Source organism: Hypomesus nipponensis, chromosome 27, assembly GCF_054491055.1.
Source record: "Hypomesus nipponensis isolate SF chromosome 27, ASM5449105v1, whole genome shotgun sequence".
Classification (NCBI taxonomy): Eukaryota; Metazoa; Chordata; class Actinopteri; order Osmeriformes; family Osmeridae; genus Hypomesus; species Hypomesus nipponensis.
This window is the reverse complement of record NC_140387.1, coordinates 9,224,690-9,247,078: the sequence shown is the minus strand read 5'-3', so window position 1 is coordinate 9,247,078 and position 22,389 is coordinate 9,224,690. Positions and strand designations below refer to the sequence as shown.

General features: G+C 40.3%; 1 protein-coding gene across 10 annotated transcripts in view; it reads right to left on the bottom strand.

Annotated features, from left to right (window-relative positions):
• prrc2b (proline-rich coiled-coil 2B) overlaps positions 1-19,162 on the bottom strand; it is a 47,370-nt gene extending 28,208 nt beyond the window's left edge. For 7 of the 10 annotated variants that reach the window (XM_084693298.1, XM_084693305.1, XM_084693303.1 and 4 more), the window contains exons 1-15: positions 19,004-19,162; positions 16,248-16,426; positions 15,864-16,041; positions 15,181-15,283; positions 13,869-13,932; positions 13,603-13,746; positions 13,067-13,392; positions 12,753-12,874; positions 12,412-12,575; positions 10,430-10,517; positions 10,134-10,290; positions 9,253-9,619; positions 8,934-9,118; positions 372-573; positions 52-256 (exon numbers count right to left, since the gene is read on the bottom strand). In XM_084693298.1, coding sequence (XP_084549424.1) covers positions 52-256; positions 372-573; positions 8,934-9,118; positions 9,253-9,619; positions 10,134-10,290; positions 10,430-10,517; positions 12,412-12,575; positions 12,753-12,874; positions 13,067-13,392; positions 13,603-13,746; positions 13,869-13,932; positions 15,181-15,283; positions 15,864-16,041; positions 16,248-16,362 — 2,420 coding nt within the window. In that variant the 5' untranslated portion in view covers positions 16,363-16,426; positions 19,004-19,162. Of the gene's footprint in view, positions 1-51; positions 257-371; positions 574-8,933; positions 9,119-9,252; positions 9,620-10,133; positions 10,291-10,429; positions 10,518-12,411; positions 12,576-12,752; positions 12,875-13,066; positions 13,393-13,602; positions 13,747-13,868; positions 13,933-15,180; positions 15,284-15,863; positions 16,042-16,247; positions 16,427-17,366; positions 17,975-18,607; positions 18,823-19,003 lie in introns of those variants that run through there. The other 3 variants (XM_084693301.1, XM_084693300.1, XM_084693299.1) reach the window with 3 other exon arrangements.
• Between the last annotated feature and the right edge of the window lie 3,227 nt (positions 19,163-22,389).

Here is a 22,389-nt window from a genome sequence, read left to right as displayed (position 1 = left end):
CTTGTGCCTAGAGCCCTCATGTAGAAAACGGTGTTATGGGTCATAACTGGCCTGTCATCTGGTTGGCACCTATCAGAGTTGTCCTGCTGCCTCTGATAGGGTGGGGTGAAGCTGCGAGGAGGGTATCCATCTTGGTTCCACACAGGGTAAGGCTCAGTTGAAGGGGCCCTTCTCTCTTGATGCACATTGGGATGACAGCCCTCATCAGACCCAGGGCTGTTCAGGTGGTCTTGCTGCATCATGGGTTTCATCAATCCTGTAACACAGAATGGCAGATTAAATCACAACATTCTAAGCAAACAGTATTACAATCAAGTACAATCAAATATTGAACACACTTCAACAAAATTGTTCCACTGGCCAGAGATTACCTGAAGATTGCACAGCATTAGGGTAGTAGTCTACAGGTGATCGGCCCTGGGCCATGCGAGGGTCCATGAAGGGGGGCATCATCATCCAACGAGGGTCAAACCCCAAGACGTGGGGAGGGTAGTAGCCTCTCTGGGGGTGGCTGGAGCCAGAGGGGGCAGGGTGGCCAGATTGCTGCCACTGCTGCATTTTATATACTTGTTCCTTAAAAGGAGAAATAAAGACAGAAAAGATGACATGGTAGGGATCTTACATACCAGGTAAAAAAGTTATATACAACCCCAATTCCAAAAAAGTTGAGACATTGTGTAAAATGAAATAAAAACAGAATACAATGATTTGCAAATCTCAAACCCATATGTTATTCACAATATACATAGAAAACATATGAAATGTTGAAAATGATGAAATGTACAAGTTTAAGGAAAAAATAAGGTAATATTGAATTTGATGGCAGCAACATGTCTTGAAAAAGTTGGGACAAGACCATGTTTACCACTCTGTAGAATCCCCTCCTAATAACAGTCTGTATCTGTCTGGTAACTGAGGAGACCACTTGCTGGAGTTGTGGGAGAGGAATGTTGTCCCTTGTATCTGATACACGGTTCTTGCTGCTCAATGGTCCTGGGTCTTTTGTCATTTTTATTTCATGATCCACCAAATGTTTTTGACTAGTGAAAGGTCTGGACTGCAGGCAGGCCAGTTCAGCACACAGACTATTCTACTACGAAGCCTTGCTGTTGTGACAGACGCAGCATGTGGTTTAGCATTGTCTTGCTGAAATATGCAAGGCCTTCCCTGAAAAAGATGTAGTTTGGATGGAAGCAAATTGTCCTCTAAAACCTGTATATACCTTTCAGCATTGATGGTGCCTTTCCAAATGTGCAAGCTGCCCATTCTATAGGCACTAATGCGCCCCCATACCATAAGAAATGCAGGATTTTGAACTGAGCGATGATTACAAGCCAGATGGTCCCTCTCCTCTAGTCCGGAGGACGCAGTGTCCATGGTTTCCAAAAATAATTTCTAATTTCAACTTGTGGCCACAGAACAGTTTTCACACTTTGCCTGAGTCCATTTTAAGAGAGAAGATGGCAGTGTTTCTGGATCAGGTTCACAAATGGCTTCTTTTTTGCATGATAGGTTTAACGTGCATTTGTGTATGGCACAGGAAACTTCACAGATAGGGGTTCAAGTGAAAAAAAATCCTGAGCCAGAACTTTGAGGGGTGGTGGTGGACAGAAACGCTTTTTTGTCTTCTGCTAGTTTTCTACACAGGGTGACCAGTGGCTAAGAAGTTGTGAATTACATCATGTTCCGCAATAAATGTGCACAAACTTATTTCTAGGTCGCAGACACGGTCAGTCATAGACAACAATGTGTCAGCTGTAACAGTTGCTCCTGGCAACGTTGTGGTTAGTTTGAGTGCACGACCAGCGGCTCTATGACCGGGGTCTACAAATAAGCTAGTCCAACTCCAGAGGAAGCAAACATTCATATGAGTAAACTGCTTTTGTTGGCAAGTGTAAGCAAGTGTTAATGATGTCTGAAAATAACGCCAGTGGGATTGATTTGCCGGACAAAGAATAATTGGTAAAAACATTTAAATAAATTGAGCCTCTGTCGTTTGGAAATGATTTGGTTTCAAGTTATCCGACATGGACCAACAAATAGTAGCCAACTCTGTAAGTTGTGTCGTCAAATTGTGCTAGCCAAAAGGTGGAAACACTAGTAATCTCTTTCATCACCTGAAAGCCATGCATGTGCGCGAAAATGAATCTACCAGAATGCGTTTGACAAATCCAATGCCAGGTTGGTTAGAATTGTGAAATGTATGTTTATGGTAGGCCAACAGAATCGAGTATTCAGCCATGTAATAATTGTTTATAGCTAGAGCCAACTCTACAAATATTTAACAGTTTTTTTGCGATCCCATAAACGTAGGCTACTGTTGAACAGGTAGGCTACTGAGAAGTCGATCTTCCGTGGCAATTAAACGCTGCAAAATTTGGAAAATTCAACTCATGTGACAGTGACACACCGGAGTTACCCAATCCAAATCCGTCCGAGTGCTGTAGATTAGCCGCTGCAGTGCGGATTGCATTGTCATGACTAATATATCGTGATGAATACCGATACCGTCAGTGCTTAAGAATTATACAGCGATAAACATTTTAGCCCATACCGCCCAGCCCTACATTAAAGCCTATTACGCCGTGGCTACACCAAGCATGGACATTTTGCCTTGTGGACGCGGTGTGGACTCAGCAGAGTTCTAATACATTGTAAGCAATGAGAGTGGCTACACCAGACGCGGAAACAAAATTTCCGTGCAGAAAATGTATAAATAGACAGGCTTCTATTTTTATTATTTTCCGCAAGGTTTGCATGGCCCTTTTTACATCTATGAAATGGAATCGATTATGATATATGTTGCGGTAAATAATGAAAGCAATAAATCCAATTATTTCACAAACCCTCGAGAGTTGTTTCCATGGGGATTTTACGTTTCTAAAGATTTTAACGTTGCTTTTCTATTTGAAGATACGACAGCAATAGTATGTATAGATTCAAGTGTTAAATAGCAAGTAAGATAGTTGACAGTGTTAATAAAATAAAAACAAAGACACCAAAACTGATTCATCTTCAACGCGTCCAGTGTAGTCGGCTAAATAAAAAGATCCGCTCCGTGAGCGTTCTATTTCCGCACGGCAAAATTTCCACGCTTGGTGTAGCCGTAGCTTTAGATTTGAAAAACTATCCTTCAAAATTACATTTAATTTAGTGACACAAGCATATTGAGGCAATGTGGACATTTACATAAATACACCCCTGTTGCCATGTGGTATTTGATTCATTTTTCCAAAGTAACTTTTGGAAAGATATCAATTCTACACATCTGTACAACATTTCAAGTCAATTGGACCTTTGATTAAAGAGATGAATTTTGAAGGTTTTCGCAAAAATGTCGCTGTACAGGAAAATCCATCATGGCGGATCTTATGGGTCCTTGAGGCTTTTTTGTTGCTCATGAAAAATAAGGCATGTACACCAAGTTTGAGTTATGGGGTGGAAATGCCATCACTTTGAAAATTGGACTTTTGGGCATGGCCTGTGGCACCACCCTTTAAGTCGAATGTGGCCCATATTTGGCCACTGGCCTGTAGTATCAATGTACCAAATTAGAACATTTTTGCCCAGGGACCTTTTGAGATATTGGGGCGCAAGGAAAATAAAAATAATAATAATAGGAATACAAACAAAAACAATAGGTTTCCTTCTACCGGAGGAGCCCTAAATATATATGAGAACAATGGTTGTGCTCGCCGAAGTCACACACACCCAATTATTTGTTAATGATTTTTTTGTTTTAGCTTATTTAATGTTAGTTAGCTGACGTTGCTAGCTCTGAGTGTGTTAGCCACAAGGCTTGCTTGCAAGTTAGCTAACGTTAGACAGAGTGCAGTCAGTGAGTGATTTCCCCCCCATCCTCATAAACCATCTTGTGGTTGACAACCAATCCTTTATTTGGGTAGAGTTGAGTCTGCAGTTGAATGGGGATTTTCAAGGTTTAAATGTTTAGATGAAGTCCCTTATCACATGTATCATACTATTTTTGTTTTTACAGAAGCATGGAGTAATCAGTTAAATAACAGAGCCAATTGTGGAAGCTGTGAATCTTATGCAGAAGACAGTGTTCTGTAAAATGGTCAAGCCATTGACATTTCTTATCATATAAACACAGCTAAACACAAGAAGCCATTTGCTTATTATCCATCTCTAGTCAATCTAGAGAAGCGGCATGGAGTTGATTTGGAAGATGTCTACATTAACCCCAAATAAGCAAGGGTTTTTACCCTGTCCTTCGCGGAACCAAAACAGCTTGAGGTTAGCAAGTAAGTATTGGTATACAGATATATCAGTGTCCTTGTTGATGGGAGCAAAGACAGGTCAACAACGGAGAAAGTATTTTAAGTGAAATTCCAGCATAAAGATGGTATCCCGCGCATGGCATTTCCACGGTAATATTTCTATCAAGAGGTTTGTGCAATATTTTAACTTTTGATATAAAAACATAGTATTTGTTAACATTGCTGGACCCTAAAGCAAACAGTATAAACATTGTGGGACTTTGATTCTCAGCGCCTTGTTTGTGTTTTTCTTTTCCTTTTTCAGATTGATGGGTTCCTGTCACTATTGAGGGTCAGGGAAAAGAAGACGGGAGCTGGACCGGCTGGCTGAACTGCTAGAAGAGTCTGTCCTGACACCCACTAGAGTAGATGGGTGGATCCCCGCAGAAGAGCCCTTAACCTTTTAGGAATCCTGTTACATTTGCATGAAAACGCCTAAACAGCATACCCAAAATAAATTGCAAGCTGTTCATTTGGGGTACATGCATGTAAAATTGACTCTTTTGTAAGCTGACACTCTGAAGTTATTTCCCTTGTTGTCAGGACCCCTGTCAGTCCTACTGGTGTTGAGTAATAGAAGCTTGAACAAAAGGAAAGTGAAAGTTTTTATTCCGCCTTTATTTTGTTTTGAGAACCGGCCTGAAGAGGCCTAGAGGTAGTGGGTATTGGCTGGAAGACAGAATTGGACCACAGCTTGAAGCCTTATTCAATTCAAATCGAAAGTCAAACATAATACCACAACATATTCATATTTTACACGTTTTTATAAGAGTACATCCAAGCGTTTTCTAAAAGGGCCTTTTGGAGACAAGGACAGGCCAGGACACACAGACCCATTTGGCTTTAGAGGGCTGTCAACGGGGCATGGAAGCTCCTATTGGGTCAAACGAGTGTAGCGGCCATTTTAAGACTATCCACTTGTCGGTACTCGAACCACATCTCCTCCTATGAGCGATGCGTGCGTGAGAGACTGAAATGAAAAAAAAATTGGCGACGGAAGAATAAAGCAACAAGATTGTGGCTATGTGCGGATATAATTCATTGTTTGGACAACTGCTCAACATGGTTACATACTTTGGACATTTGGGAATGTAGCAAATTAGGTTTTGATCGTTTGTTTGCATACCTGGACCATTCCTAAGTAATGGTAGGCAAGTACAACTTTTTCCTCTGGCTTTGATGATATATTGGTCACCGGACAAAAAGACATTGACTGTACTTGCGGTTGCGACTTGATCTTGAATTGGTTTATTTCAATGGAAGCACACGAATCGTAGCTTTCCACTGATGTACAACATGTGTAGCAGTCTAAAAAATATATTTGTTAACATTAAGTGCGCAGTAACTGGGGGAGGAGAGGGCAGCGTTTCGGGCCCAACCGTCTACAGGTTAAAGCACTCAAGACGAATATTCCTGCAGTCATCGCTCGTCTAATTGAGGTGGGAAGTGATCAGCGGCAAGATGTAAAGAAAGCAAATGCTGCAAGAGTGAGAGGATGGCTCAAGAAGGTTAAGTCCAATGAATTCCTCTTCCATATAGGTCTTTACATGGATGTTTTGGGTGAGTTGTCCCATCTATCTCTCCAATTTCGGAAAGACCCCCACAGCTGTGGAGGCTATTGAGACTTCCAAAGAGGAGCTGAATGACATGGCGAAAGGTGATGGCCCAAAGTTGAGAGCAGTGAAGGTGGAGTGTAGGTGTGGTAGTTACAGACGTGTAGTTCTTTCTGACACTTGTGTAGATCCTGAGGAGAGTTTGAAGAGTTCCAGAAAGTTGCTCATCCATGACATTGTGGCCTGCCTTGATGAAAGGTATCAAACAGACACAATCCTCATGGCCATGTGTAAACTGGACCCTAAGCACTGGCCTGAAGATCTGACTGAGTATGGTAACAAGGAGGTCTTGTTGCTCCTAGAGCATTTCAAGGAAATACTGACGAACAACAGCTGTGATGTTGTAAAACGTAATGGCAGAGTGAACCCGTCTAAAGAAGGTCATGAACAGGAATTACAGAGGTCTAAAGTGGGAGGAACTATGGTTACAGATTGTAAGGGTGTGATTTGAGGAGTTCCCAAATATACTCCACATAATTGAAATAATTCAAGGCATGGTCCACCTCTAAGGTAGAGGGCGTTTTTAATCTTCTGAATCGAGTCAAAACTGACTGCCGGATCAATCTCAACACAGCCACAGTGGAAGTCCAAATGAGGATCTCACTGGAGGGACCAGAAGAAGAAGATGCAGCTGCTGCTACTACATGTGCAGAGTCTGCTGTGAAAATCTTCCGCAATGGGAAGAAAACAAGGCGGCCCAACATAAAACCCTATGGGAAAAGGCAGCAGGTCCGACCAGCAACTTTTCCAATGGCTGACAGTGACACAGATGACGACGATTATGAACTAGTGCTATTTGACAAAAAAGCCACTAATTGATGTATATGTACATATTTTTCTCCACTGTACATATAACTTAATATATACTTTCTAAATTTTCAGAAATGTCATTTTCCCCTCAGCTCTGCTGAGCTTTTTGTTTGTAGATTTCATTTAATTTATGTATAGCCCTTTTATTGTGTTTTGTTTTTGTTCTTTGTTTAGTCTGTCCCATCTGTACTAGGTATGTACAACATGATTAAAAGGTAACACTTTTTAAAAATAAATTAAAAATAAAATATAGCTGCAAGCAGCCATGCGGGTTCCTCCGCAAAATGGCAAAATGTTATAAAAATGTACATTATAGAAGATCACGAGTTAGACAACAAGAGAGCAAAATAACTTCATGTTTTGCCAACAACAGGCTGAATGGAGATTCAAATTCTAGAGCATGAGGTTGCAAGTCAGCCTCTCCGTCTTCTCTGCTACACATCAACTGTTGAGATTTTATGAATAGAAAGGGCAGAGTATTAGCTTTGGGACAAAGCAGTATCATGACAGGCCCATAGGCCCATAGGCTGTGGCTGAATTCGAACCTGTGACCATGCACATTGCAGTGCACTGTCTCGGACCATTGAGCTATTCTCAGTGTTGGCAATTCCTTCGGTCAGTTACTGTATGAAACAGTTGGTCATTTCTCCTGTGGCAAGCATTGATAAATTAGGCCAAAGTTGAAACAGCTCTAATTCAATCATATTTTGACATACCAAGGTGAAATTGTTTAACCCTTGTGCTGCCTTCGGGTCACATGACCAAAAGATTCATAACGAACCATCGTTGTGTTTACCCAATTTTACCCAATACAAATGCAATTTTTTATTTTTATTTTTACCTTCGCAATGTGGGGGGTCTGAGACAGCCCAACGGTTAAAAGAAAATGCTTCACTTTGTTTTTGTATGCGGTAAAATTGTCGCAAACAACGGTGGGTCACAATGACTGATGGGTCAGAATGACCCGAGGAGAACACAAGGGTTAAGGTACGTCAGAGTGATGTCATCTTGAACCCAATTAGGTTTGAAAAACCATCAGTCAAAATTATATTTGATTTATTGACAAAGATATTGAGGCAATGTGTACATTTACATAAATACACCTCTTTCGTACTGCATTTCTTTTTCCATGTCATCCTATATAAAGACATCAATTCTACACATCTGTACAACATTTTAAAGATTTCCCCAAGTTTTCACTGTACAGGAAAATCCATCATGGCGGACCTTATGGGTCCTTGAGGCTTTTTTGTTCCCCATGAGAAATAAAGCATGTACACAAAGTTTCACAAGAATTGGAGCAATGGGATGGAAAAGCCATCACTTTGAAAATCAGAGTATAGGGTGTCCCATATTTGGTGTGGGGGTACCCACTTGGATGTAGTATGAATGTGCCAAATTAGAAAATGTGTGACCAATAACCTGTTGAGTTATTGTGGCGCAAGGAGAAGATTAATAATAATAATAATAATAAACTAACAATAACAATAGGTTTCCTCCAACTGGAAGAACCCTAATAATAGGAATACTAACAAAAACAATAGGTTCCCTCCTACTGGAGGAACCCTAAATATAAATATAATACGTTAAAATTGTTGTTATTGAAAAATAATAATAATAATTGATTATGATTTGTTTTCGGTTTTTTGTTAAAATAATCTAAAAAAACACTTTGAATCTGTGTAACTACTGCTTAATAGTCTTATTATTGCCATTTGCTCATATACTGTTAACCTAAATAAGTATATTTATTATCTTGAACAAAGGTTTAATGTTATTTCACAAGTTTCAGAAAGTGCCCCAAACTTTTTAATGCCCCTGGATTTCAGTCAGTGGAATAACAATTGCCCCCTACAAAATATGTAAATGTACTACCATGTCCAGTGTTGCCAATTTAACGACTGTCGCTAGATTTTGCAATTCTTCTCCCTCCCTAACATCAAAGTCTCATCTAGCGACAAACCCAGCAACTTTTAGAGACTTTAGAGAGCCACAAATGATTTCTGGTGAGATTTCTTTGGCAAAACTGTGCTCGTCAGCGTCTGACTCTGCATGGGTACCAGGTAGACCAGGTACTACCGTAACTTCTGGTATCATAAGTTTTTTTCCCGTTTGAGTACCGGAGTATCTTTTTTTTGTTGAAAACACTACTATAGAGAGGGATTAAGCAGAGATTCGTAAATAAGGTACTTGAGGGGCCTGAGAAAAGCGTGAAATGGCGTTGTCGTACCTGCTGCTGGTGCTGCTTTTGGAAGCGGGGAGGAAGGGTCTTGGGTGGTTGGTGGCGACCATAGTCGGCCAAGGGAGAAGTGGGCTCAGGGAAATCATCCTCACTACGGTAGGCAGATAAGCCCTGGGGTGCTTCATCTCTGTAGTCCTGGCCTTGGGAATATTCCTGGGGATAGTCACATGGGTCTGAAAGGGGGAGAGCATAGAGACGTTAAAGACTAACAAGTTTCTAAAAGCACCATTTTAAGCAGCAGTTTTTCAACCTATTTTAATCATTATGGCAGATAAACAGATACACAGACCAACATAGGTAATTATACCTTTCGTCCCGTACTGCCAGCTCTCCTGGTGACTTCTGCTTTGCTCCCTCCCAGGGGAGAGTGCCAGCTCCTTGCCCTCTGTCTCCTTCCCTTCGTCCTCAGACCTCAACACCTGCCTCTCTGTCTTTCCAAACTTCTCATCCAGTTTCTTGAGTTTCTCTGCGCATGCAGCCAGTCTTTCCTCACGGGCCCGTCTCTCCTCCTCCTCACGGCGCCTGCGTGCCCTCTCCACTGCCTCAGAGAGCTCAGGCGACACAAACTTTGCCCTAGGTGGAGCCTGATTCTGGGGCTGGCGCTGAGCCTCTTCCTGGTCATCAAGGGGTTCACCATGGTGGATTGTCCCTGACCCAGAGCTCTTTTGCTGGGACTGGAGAAAGTATAGTATATGGGGATTAGGTATCAACCAGCATTGTACAGGGGGAAATAATGGCTACACTGGTATTAAAATAGTGAACTATACTAGTGAACACTAAACAGTGTCCCTTGCAGCCAATATTAGTCTGGTATAAAACACAGCATAGTCCAAGGAAAGATGTGGTTCTATGATTTATATGCCCATCGGTTTCTCTGTCTTGCTGTCCAGGGGCTCATAATTAATATCCAGTGCTCCAGCATCACCCAAGTTACTTTTGAGTTAATTTGTCAAGCAAACATTCTCAGACACAATTAATTCAAAGTGAAGCAGGGAGCCAACATTCTCTGCTTGCTTTTCATCTATAATTGTACTCCATGGCAACCAAAACGATATGCCCTTTATATCTTTAGCCTATCAAGACATCTGGGGGAAAGAGACATTTCAATCAAGTTAAGAAAAGACTAACCTAATAACAGTTTATTAGGTAGGTTTCAAAAATAGTTCTTAGGGCTATTGGTGGTCTTACTTGGGCCTCAGTGTATGGGAACCTGCCATTGGTCTTCTTGTGACCCAGTGAATCCCGGTGGTATAGGTAAACCTCCTCATCTGTGCCATCCTGGGGGTATGCCCCCTCTCCGGAGCTGAGGGACGACTGGCGCTCCCGGTGTTTCTCCCACTCAGGCCTGGATACAAACACATATAACATGGCTGTTAAAAACACCACTGCCACACTGTGGGTCATTCATTTAACATCCCACAATGAGATCATGCTCAATTTACTCACTAGTCAATTTACAATGCTCGACAGCAGAGAGATCTTACCACATCTGGTTCTTATCAATTGTAGAGTGGTCTTCCTCATCGTCACTGAATTTGAGTTTCTCACTGTAATCCACTTCTTCGTGGAGACCTAAGAGGCAGAGGGAAATTATGCTATCAGGGGTTAAAGTGAAAAACAATCTTGAGCCGGAACCACCCCCACAAATTGCTTTCTAATCTGTAGGAAACACAACTTTATTACATTTGTAAGATTTCTTTCATTAGAGAAGTTATTTTCAAAGGCCTGATCTAATGAGAACAAAAACTAATGTTTATTAAAAAAGTGTGATATCTCTTATAGTATTAGAGAGAAGCTCGACTTATTATTGTTAATGTTTACAACAGTCATTGAGCTGTTCTCTGCTACTAACCAAGGAAAGAAAAGTCTTCATGTTATGGCGTTTTTATTAGTGCTGTCAAACGACAAATATTTAAATCGCATTAACGTCATAATTAACTCGCAATTAATCACACATTTTTATCTATTCTAAATGTCCATTGATTTATTTTTGTCCCATTATTTTTTGTCCTCCACAACGTTAACAGGCCTACATGCAGTAGCCACCCATTTAGCTATGGCTGTAGTAAGTTTGTGCCAAGTTGTGGTATCCATGTGCTTCTGTCTGAAGTCATCCATTGTCGTCTGGCTTTGACGAGGGGGCGGAGAATTTGCATCAGCTGTGTGCTTGGCCATCAAGTGGTATTTCAGACTGGACGTGCTGCGATGATAGCTCAGGGGGGATTCGTCGTAGCTTGCTAAGCTGTTTAGCAAGCTAATTTTCAGGCTAAGAAAAAAAATGCCCCTCTTTTTGGTTCGTGGATGCAACTTTCAATAAATCACCATAGTAACATATCAATTAGCACTAACCTGCTCCAGAGCAGGCTTACGTAAGTGTAGCTGGATAAGCTCGCCACACCCCCCGAAAATAATTGGCAGTTCCCTTTTTGAGAGACCCAGTTGACCAAGGAGATATATTCTAGTTTGATTAGCTTTCTATACCAATAGAGTTCTTCGCGATCGCCAAGATCCTTTATTTCACACAGATGAGTTCTTGTTTGAGCGATTTCGAGTCAGCCGACAAGGACTCATTTATTTGCAAGACCTTCTCAGGCCGTACATTGCAAATATCACATGCCGCAGCAGGCTTTATGCTTTATGAGCTTCTGCTGCTGTATGTGAATATGTAACGCTATGTTTTAAGAAATGTCTTGTCTTATCTGTTGTGCCTGTGCTTTTTATGTTTCACTGTGGCAAACATCTTGACATGTGAAGAAATTGACAATAAAGCTACTTGAAACTTTTACTGTGCTTCAGACTCTCTGCATAGCCTTGAGTTTTTTTTGCGTCAGGTACATTTTTATACAGTATAGGCAACGCAGAAAACATTAAGAAAAGTGTAGGCTATTGGCGCTTAACCAGCTGATGAATCAATTCATCATATTCCCTGGCCATGTCCCAGTCAATAAAATCAAAGAGGGATTTACACATAGGCCTACAAGCATATACACATATATAGTACATGATATAAGCGCTTTCAGTAGGCCTACATATATCCTCATAAGTGTCTATGAATTTGTATCAATTAGACACTCTTTGGCCTTGTTTTAATACATATTCTGAAATAGTTGATGATATTATTTTCACTAGCAAGATCTCATCCGATGATTAATTTACATTAAGCCTACTGCCAGCAGGCACATTTAAAGACATTTGATCTGATTGATTGATATTACGAAAATACGCATTTAGCTCATCGGCAATTTTTTGCCAAGCTGACTGTCTTGCTCTGGCAGCGTTGGCGGTGTTTGACTTAGACATGATAATATGCTTATTGTCTTCGTAGAGACTCATAATAATAGTTTGCTCGGATGGAGAGAATTTCACCATGACTTGCAGCAAAAATTCCACCAGTGTCTAAAACAATAGTTTTTTTTCAACATCAAAAAAAGAAAGAAAAATACAAATATCTCAGAAAGCTTCTCACCTGCCCAGCCATCCTCACAATCATTGTCAAGTTCATCAAGATCCTTAAGGTCATCTGGGTTGACGATGGTGGGGCGGGGAGGTCGTTCGCCAGGACGACGAATCGGGCGGGATGAGGGGCGAGTGGGTCCGCGGATGAAGCGGTTTTCTCTTCTCATCTCACCGCTGGAGGAGCAAATGATAAGCAATGCTTCTTTTTGTCACTCAACAAAAAATTATTCCAGTTATATTGAAGCTAAAGTAACACTTATTTTGTAGCAAAGAAATAGCATCTAACTAGACAAGCCACAGGAAATAATGAATTGTTCTATGCCACTACTAAACCACGAGGTGACTACTTACTTCACAGGCTCTGGGTTGGGCTGTCTGAAGGTGGGCCTGTTGTCAAAGCGCACTGGGGCCACTACAGTGGCGGGAGGGTGCTCAACAGAGCCCGGGGCATCACAAGTCTGTTTGGGGCACATCTGAAATCCAATACAGAGGACAGAGGGTCAAGACCAATACTGAGGTGGTTATATTTTTGGCTTTGTGAGCGATGACATGTTGAGTAGAGTGTGACATCGGCTGATAAGTCAAATTGGAATAAAAAGGTAGCTAGGGTAGTAGAATACTGCACAGATACCAGGTGTGTGTGAGGAAGTACAAGCAGTACTCACAAAGGCAGGTAACATGTCATGGTAGACAGTGGTGGGGGAATGGTGGAGCTGATACTGCAGGGCGGAGGGGGTGGATCTGCGTAAAGGCAGGGCAGGCCGGAGAGAGGGCTCCTTGAGGTCAGGGGATGGGGGGGCTGCAACAACCATTGCAGTAACCAAAGGACTAGCGGAAAGGGGGATGGAGGCAACTGAGGGGTGAGAGGGAGGGGGGGGGGTCGCGGTCTCAGCCACACCGCTGGACTTGCTCTCTGGGTCGGAGGGCAAGGCAGATGGCAGGGACGAGGGCTGAAGGTTCCTCCCTCCACCCTCCCTCCAGCTCGTCACATCTGCGGAAGAAAAAGGAAAATACAGTTTGTGACAACCCTAGGTTAGAAGAAGCTGACAACCATGTCATCCATACTACCAATCACACATGATGAAGGAACAAATATTTATATGCAGGCGATATTACCGTATACCCACAGCAACGTTTTTGCTTGGCCCACAAGCAGACATGCATGAGCAAATAGTAATAATAAAAAAGGGGGGGTTCTCACTCTGGGGGCGGAGGCTTGGTCCGGGCCCATACGACGGATCGAAGGCGCTTCTTTCCTTGCCAACCTTGTCCTGTTCCCCGGCTGCCTTCAACGTTGGAAATTCCTCGTGAGAGAAGGGCTGCAGTCGGTTTGAGGCCCTTGAACCTGACAAAGAAGTTGCTTCGGTTAAATAAGCCAGAAATGGTCTTAATTAAAGGTGACTGGATACTATAGGTGCAAGAGAAAGGATACAGCCTTCAGTAATAACTTTGGCAGGGGGTACTGACCATCTTGTTCGACTGCCTTTCCATTTAGTTGGGCCCATTGCTTTGGTCCACCCGTGTTTGTGCTCTATAAAAATAAATTTAACTGTCAACTTAAAGCCAATTAAAGGTCACATGACATGAAAACTTCACTTTAGGAGATTATTAATATGACATTACATAACATTAATATGAGTTCCCCTAGCCTGCCTTTGGTCCCCCAGTGGCTAGAAATTTCGATAGGTGTAAACTTAGCCTTGGGGATTATTCTCCGCCGTTGAGAAAATGAAAGCTCAAACACTTGGTTTGAAAATCTCCTCCTTGACATCCCAAGGAGGAAGGTTACCTCCCCTCACTCTGCTTTGCCCACACAGATAATCTGGCCCGCCCATTAGAAACTGAACTATGACCACGCAAGTGTTTTTATCCTCGAGAGACATCATGCCACGAACGAAGCATTACATTTGGTCAGTTTGGATGTACAAAGGAAAACAAAAGTATTTTTACAGTGAAGACCCAGTGTCTTCATGTTATTTTCTTTAGAATTGCACAGACACAACTATCCAAAGTTTTGTATGTCTGCGCCAAACATTTCAGCCATGACTGTTTCCTCAACTTGAGCCAATACAAAGCTGGCCTTGCTGAAATAAAATTCTGGATCAGTACTAACTCTCCTTGGTCCAGCTACAAACATCGGACAAGTTAGTTAACCAACGCTATATCATTTTGTTGCTTTACTGTATATGGTTACCGAGCTTGCTACCCTTAGAATGTGGCTGTAACATTACCTCTGCAGCTAACAACTGAGTTACTGTCGCTAATGTAAATGTAGGTAGCATCAAGTATGTGTGTGAATACACACGCTATAACGCGAGTGTTCTGCTCTTATGGCGCACGCGATAGCCGCCTTTCCCCTCATTGAAATGACTATGAGTGTGCACCTCTGCAAACCAGGGTGATCAGATGAAAATTGGGAAAATTCGAGGCATCTTACAGCAACGGGGCTACGAGCCATTGCGATACATCCATTGTAAACATTAGCGCATGGTGCCCCCTTTCTCCTCTTCATGAGCATTTAAAGCTACAGACACATAAACAGCGCGTCTTGAGGAAAGCTCATTCTGGGACTGCTTGTAGTGGCTGTAATTATGCACCAAGGCTGAATTTCGGGAAATAGACTTTAGATACAGTATTAGGGGACCGCTAAGGCTTATATAAAACATCCAAAAACAGCATATCATTTGACCTTTAATAAAGACTATAATATCCGGAGGGCCGACTAAATAAAATCTTAAAAACATTCAAAATCAAAAAAAAATTCTAATCTTCGGCCCACCTCCTGGCTGGTTGCTGGTGTGGGCTTCTGAAGATTGGAGACAGACTTCTGTAAAGCCAGCTGCGGCTGCAACTCCAGCAGCTGTGTTGTTGATGCAATGGAACTGTGGGACAAAAAAATACCAGTGTTTTACCCTATGTACCACTAAAGGTATGTGTCAGCTACATTGTGAAAACAACACTTAACAATTTGGCATGAAGAGTTATCCGTTTTCATAAGTCATATGTTTAATGTCCTTGTGGCAAACTGTTTGCCTGTTCTTATTCAAATTCAAATGCTCCCAAATTTTGAGGTTGCACAGACCCAATTTCTGGAGCATATATGGCAATGTATTTCCCAATTCAAGCCCCGTTAAACCACCTACACTTGAGTATTCACCTGCAACCACTTAACACTCATACAGCTCAAAAGCCAGCATCACCAGCTAACCCTGAGTTAGCTTAGCACAAACATGCCAACCTCTCCACAGACTGTCACTAACCTTGGGCAAGTTGTCATGTACACAAACACACTGTCATGCAGCACCTGGCTTTAAGACACCCAAACACACACACACCTTATGTTGTTCATATTAAACACTACTTCAGCATAACCCTAACTGTACCCACCATTCCTCCACATTTTGCGTCTTTATCTCTGGAAATTGTCAATCTTTCAGAGTTTCCAGACAGACTATCACCCACCTCTTTTGATCGGGATGTTCCTGCTTGTTTGCCCATCCTGTTCCGTCTTTGGGAACGATAATCACGTTGGGATCGTTTCCTTTGTTCTCTGACTTCAGACTCGGCAGGTGAGCAGGTGGGGGCATGCGCCGGGCTGCGGCCACTTTGCCAAGACTCTGTAAGCCATGTCGCGGAACTACTGGGAAATGTAAGAAGGGGTGAGAAAGGTAAACAGGGGATGGACAACTGATAAGAAACAAAAAGTGGCAGAGAGATGGAGACATTAAATGAAAACATGGGCAAGTAAAAGTATTTTGTGTAAAAGGTATAGCACTCAACCCATTTTCAATCCCATGCCCATAGATAGTAGCAAAAAGCATGAAAACGTGAGAGTTTGGGTCTTACCTGTGTTTTTTTGAGTTTCTATAGACTTTCCCTTGTACTTATCAAATAGGCTGAGTGAGGAATACTTGCTTTTCCCATCCTTGGACTTGGTTATTTGCCCCAAACGATCGGACATTGCGATGTAATGTCATCGAGTATGGAAGTTTTTCTTTGCGCCTCTTCCCTTGTGCCTTCTGTGTCTGATTGAGATCAAACAAACCACATCATTCTTGACAAAATAATGCTGTAATATTCACATTAACAGTGAGAAGGCGATTTAAACATGTTGATGTTAACTGAATGTTCCAACTAAAGATTGGCACATTCCCATGCTCGAATTTTGAATTTTTACAGTCAGATGTGGTTTAACTCCACACATATCTGAAATACTGTGCTAGCAGACCATTTACTTCAAGCAAAAAAAGAAAAAGGAACAACAAGCTCAGGCACTTAAACAAGACAGAACAGTGATAAAAATCCCTACCCACCAAGCCAAAACACACACAAAGACTATTAACAAAGAGGAGACATAACATTAACCAAGGTGATTTTGGATACTATCCACCACTGACAACAGGAGTTTAAAGCCACTATTAGGGCCGACCATAAAGAACTGCCAGAGGTGGTAAAACTGACTCAGACAGGACTCAAGAGTTAGTTGGTGCAAATACTCCTCAGTATCTTACTCTACTTCAAGATTGCTGACAGCCACAGGAAGGCCACGGCACCATACATTTAGGCAAGAACTTAAAAGTAACTGGGCTATCCACTATGCATATTTCCAGTTTCTTTCTGCATTGCTGTGCAATAGCCTACATGCAAGAGTAAAAATAATAAATACTAATTTAAAAAGTCTAACCCATTTGGTCATGTTGAGTTAACTAGAAAAGTTGCTAATATTCTGTCACATTCACTAAGCTAACATGAAAAGAAGTTATCTGCAGTCAATTGAAGATAAAAGCATTGGAAAAAGTTGCAGGGCTAAATTGAGGGAAACAATTTCCTGACTATGTGGGTGTTTGTGTGATAGATTATTATTGCACAGGTGGGTCTGATATTTGTTGTCATATGTTTTAGTTTGGTTAAATAAACCACCAGTATTTTTTTTCAGTGTAATTTATGGATTTATAAACTGCTTACCCTCTGAAGCTGTTATAGGCCTAGTTCGGTGATTGCGCTGTAATTCAATAGCTTCATTGTTGTAACGTCTATAATCTGACTGCGCAGCCATAAGAGATTTTGTGGTCTAATGAAAAGGTAGAAACTTAACATAGCTGAGCTAGAAATTGGGTGCCAAACATTCCAACGTGCTGAGCAGCAAGAATCGAAATGGTGACTGACAAAGATGCATGTCCACAAAGACTGCGTCATTCTACTGGATTTGAAGAAAATCCAGTTTGTGGTTCCTAAATAGACTGCAACTATTTAGAATACAACATGCAAGGCCTTTCAACCGTTGCTACCCAACCTTAGCCGTGAACGTTTCCAGATGTGCTCATAGCGGTCATTTTTATTGCAGGCCTAAATGCAAGACGATAACCGTTTAAAATGGTTACCGTGCCATGTTAGCTAGAGTAGCCTACCATCCATCGCCATAACCGTCTAGCATACTATAATAATACTAGTCTTAGCAAATATGTGAGTAGTTTCATGCGTTGACGTCGTTAGCCTAGTTTTTAGTCAGTGCACAATTAAGTACAGTGGAGTAGGCCATTGATGTATTTACAAAACTATCTGGCATGAATAGCTAACTTTCTGATAGGGAGAGCTACACTGCTATAGAAACAGAAGTTTTACCCCCCCCCCCCCCACACACACACACACACACACACACACTCGGCTAATTGACTATGCTTACGCTATGCGAATACAAATGTAACGTTTTAGTACAGGAATATGCTCTTTCTTGTCTTGTCATTTTAATCACAAAACACCAAACCAGGTCCGTCAATGCATTAGCTAGTGTAGTAGCTACAGTACTTGTTGTCTACACGGTAGCTGATCATGCACCGAGTCTTCAGTGTTGCGCAAGATGAGTGAAAATTAATATGGCAAACGTTTAGTTAAATATTACTTGAAGTCATACACAAACATAAAACGGTTACAACACATGTGCAAAATAGGATTGGTGCAGGTAAACGTAGGATGTGCTTAGCTTTTGACACTGAAAGCACAAAGGCCTGAGTGCTAAGGCTAGCTGTTACTCCAACTTACAGCAGTACTATTAGCTACAAAGGGGCTCAACTGGGGGATTCAACTGGTTAGGTAAACATTGCATTGTTTATGTCAAGGAATAGTCTATCAAACAATTTTTTTTTATAAAATATTTATATATATATACATACTTTTAAATCACACTTCCGTATTAAAATTATACTCACGGACACTTAATTTTGCAAGCTTGATTATGGCTAAAAAGGCTAGCCTAGCTACACAAGGTTGGTAACAACATAGTGGCTCCAAGACAACCTGCTACCTAGCTAGCAATAGCACAGCTGAAGTTGGTCTGAAATTCTAAAATACTGAGCTAAATATTAAATCAGTGATTTAGTCGCACTTCGCAATTCTGCGTGCCCTAGTCTATGACGTCGCGAGTATATTATACAGGAAATACTGCTTAAAGCCATAAAGAGCATTTCAACTAGCAAAACCTATGAAGAAGGCTAAATATGTGAGACAAGGCGATTAAAAATGGCTGCTACTCAGAACAAAGCAACAATAAAACAGGGCAGTCAGATGAGTATCTGCTAAATAAAAATTAAAGATCCATAGCTTACCAGATGTATGTCTTACTCTTTCTTCTGACTTATTATTGTGATTTATTTCTACAAAGATAATTTATTTCAACGGATGGCTGGCGATTGTTCTGCCGATTTTATATCTATTTTCCCGTTGACTACTGTTGTTGCAAGACCTACCCGGCCTGAAAATGAAAGTCCTTGCTTTAGTCGACTCGACGGTGGCTGTATACGGATGTGACGTATCAAACTGAATCGCGACGGATTCAAAATCTTAAATATATTTTCTAAAGCTTCAGGTTTAACTCTAAATGTAATATATATTTTTAAATCACTTAAAAAGCACGGCATTCCTTTAACCGAATTTGAAGGTAGGGTGGAAGTAACTCATCTTGCTTACATTTTGTATCAGTCAGACAGAGTACAATCTAATCTCAACCCCTTATGTTGAAAATTAAAAATACATTTGATAAGTGGGTCATGAGGACATTGTTACAAAAAAGTAGGACTCTTTTGTTCAAAACCTAGGGATTATCTTGTTTAGTCTATCCTGCGAAAGTATTAGAGGTACCAAAATATTTTCTTAAAATCTTTATTTAACTTTATTCCTCTTCATATGGAATAACTAGCCTCACTATTTAAACATAAATATCCTATGCAATAGCCTACATTTAATCAAGGAGGTTTGAATGTGCTAGATTTTTTGGGAAGCAATAATTGACATAATGTTTTGAATTTTAAGGGGCCAGTTTCACAAAACACCTGTTAAGATTTTCCATAAAGTCAGAGTTCCCCCTTTTACGCGTACGATCACACATGTGTGATCAGTAGTGATGGGCATGTCGAGGCTTTTCGAAACACCGAGACAATTTAAACGTTGGAGTCGGGGCCTTTGAAACGCTCGAAACCTTTACTCAACAGCGACATCTGTTGGCAACTACGAACATGGCATAAATAACATGTTGTCTTATAGCTAATTCCATATCATGATTTAAAGGATCCTTGTGGTTGTACGGAATTATTGCCGTCCTGCAATGCAGATAACTTAGAATCGAATACGGGAGAGATGGCTTTCATGTAACAATACAAATAAGTCCGAATATGATTTTCGAACTGTTTGAGAGATACATTCAGTGTGCAGTTGTTGTTACATACTCATATATATACTGTATAGGCTATATATAACGTTCTATAACTGTCCCTAATTATCTCAAACTATCTTAAAGTCACAAATCCCACTTTTCTATATTTGATTGGCTTAGAGATTGTTTTGGGAGCGGTGATCCCGCCTCCTTCTACAGAGACACAAAACATGTTTTACAAGTTACAATTTTTTTTTTTACAAGTACACAAATCTTTTTTTACAGAGCTCCATCTCCTGGCACTAATTTCACGCCATACCGATAGTCTCGCGCAATCAAAACCTTTGTGGCTTTGCCGCCTCATTTGATACCCCGACACGTCAAAGTCTTTTGGCAAGTTTTTATTTTTTATTTTTAATAAGTGTAATTCAATTTACAACTAATCAATTTTCACAATTTGCAGCAAAAAAAAAAAAAAAATTAGAAAGAAAATAAAAAATGTTACAAGGTGACAGACTTGCAAACTTCCTTAAAGACATTGACAGCAATAATTCCTAATTTAATAGTTTTGAGCAGATATCCATTGTTATACTACCTTTCTTATTTTTTACCAATTTAAGAGACTCAAAGTACATATCAGTTTCAATTAGAAACATTTTAAAACATGGGGTTGATTTGGAGAACTTTGCTTTGTGAATATGGAACTTACCTAACAAAATAAATAGTTTAACAATATTACCCAAATTGCTATCTGTACATTCGAAATAAGTAATAATATGTTTCCCTTCAAGTGAGACTCTATGTGTCGTTTTAAATAAAATATAATCTTCAAGACTTTTCCAGAATGTAATACAGAATGAACATCCATAAAAAAGATGGGTCAACGATTCTTGTTCTGTTTTACAAAAGCTACAGTAATTATCAACAGGCATGAATTTTGAGATAAACAAGTTTGTAGGGTATATATTATGCAGTATTTTCAAATGTAATTCCCTAACTTTATTTGTGATACAATATCTAAAAGGAACAAGCCACGCCCTATGCCATTTAATATCAGTAAAATGAGAGTTCCAGAAAAACTTTCCACGAGGTGTTATTTTCTTTGAATTTTGGAAGCAATTTCTAATTAGCTTATTAGTACATTTGCTGCTCATAATATCAATACCGTTTATATAAAGAGTAGAATTAAATCCAGAAACCTCATTTTGTTTTTTATAACCTTTCATTAATTCTAATATGCCAGTAGGTATAGATTTGAAAACCGAGCTATATTCTTTAAATGTTATCGGGAATGACTTCTCTCTGAGAAAGGATTCATATTTAAGTAATTGTCCATTACAATCAAAAAGGTCTTTTAAGAAAATAATATCTCTATCAATCCAATTCTGCAGATAGAGTGACTTGTTCCTCCTAGTGATGCATTCATTATTCCATAAAATAGATTTGTGTGGAGAAAAGTTGTGAGAATGACACAACTTCCAGGCCAAAAGAGCTTGTTGATAAAATTGTGACAGTTTCAACGGCAATCTTGTCAAACTGTAGTTACATTTCAATACAAATTGAAGACCTCCTATACTGCGAAAGATATTATTGGGAATGAAGTACCATAAAGACTCTGGCGCTCTCAGACATTCCTTCAACCATTTTACCTTAAAGGTGTAATTCAAGTCCCAAAAGTTCAGAAGTTCTAATCCACCTTCATCCTTAGAACCAGAGAGCACCGCTTTTTTTAAATAATGGTGTCTATTTTTCCATACAAAGTTTGTAAACATAGTATTTATGTCTTTGCATGTTGAATCATGAACATTGAGAGAAAGTGCAGGATAGACAAATCTTGAAATCCCTTCTGCTTTCGTCAAAAGAATCCTTCCCAAAATAGAAATGTCTCTCTGAAGCCATAAATTCAGTATTGTTTTAGTCTTCTTCAATTTAGATGAAAAATTAAGATGTTGACGTTCCGTGTGGTCCTTGCAAATATGAATGCCTAAATATTTAACACATTTCTTAACAGGTATATTAAACATGTTTTCCTCTTCTGTCTGATACAAACATGAAATTTTACATTTAGATTTGTTAAGTGTTAAACCCAAAGCAGCTGAAAATTGGTCAATTAGGGTTATAGCATATTCAATCTGATGTTTGTCATTCAAAAAGAGAGCTGTATCATCCGCTAGGTGAGTTAGTCTAATTTCCTTACCAAAAATAGATAAACCTTTAATGATAGGATTATGTCGAATATGTAATGACAATAATTCAACCACCAGCAAGAACAAGAACGGTGAAATAGGGCATCCCTGGCGAACTGATCTCAGTACAGGAAATCTTTCTGTGGTGTTTGGATAT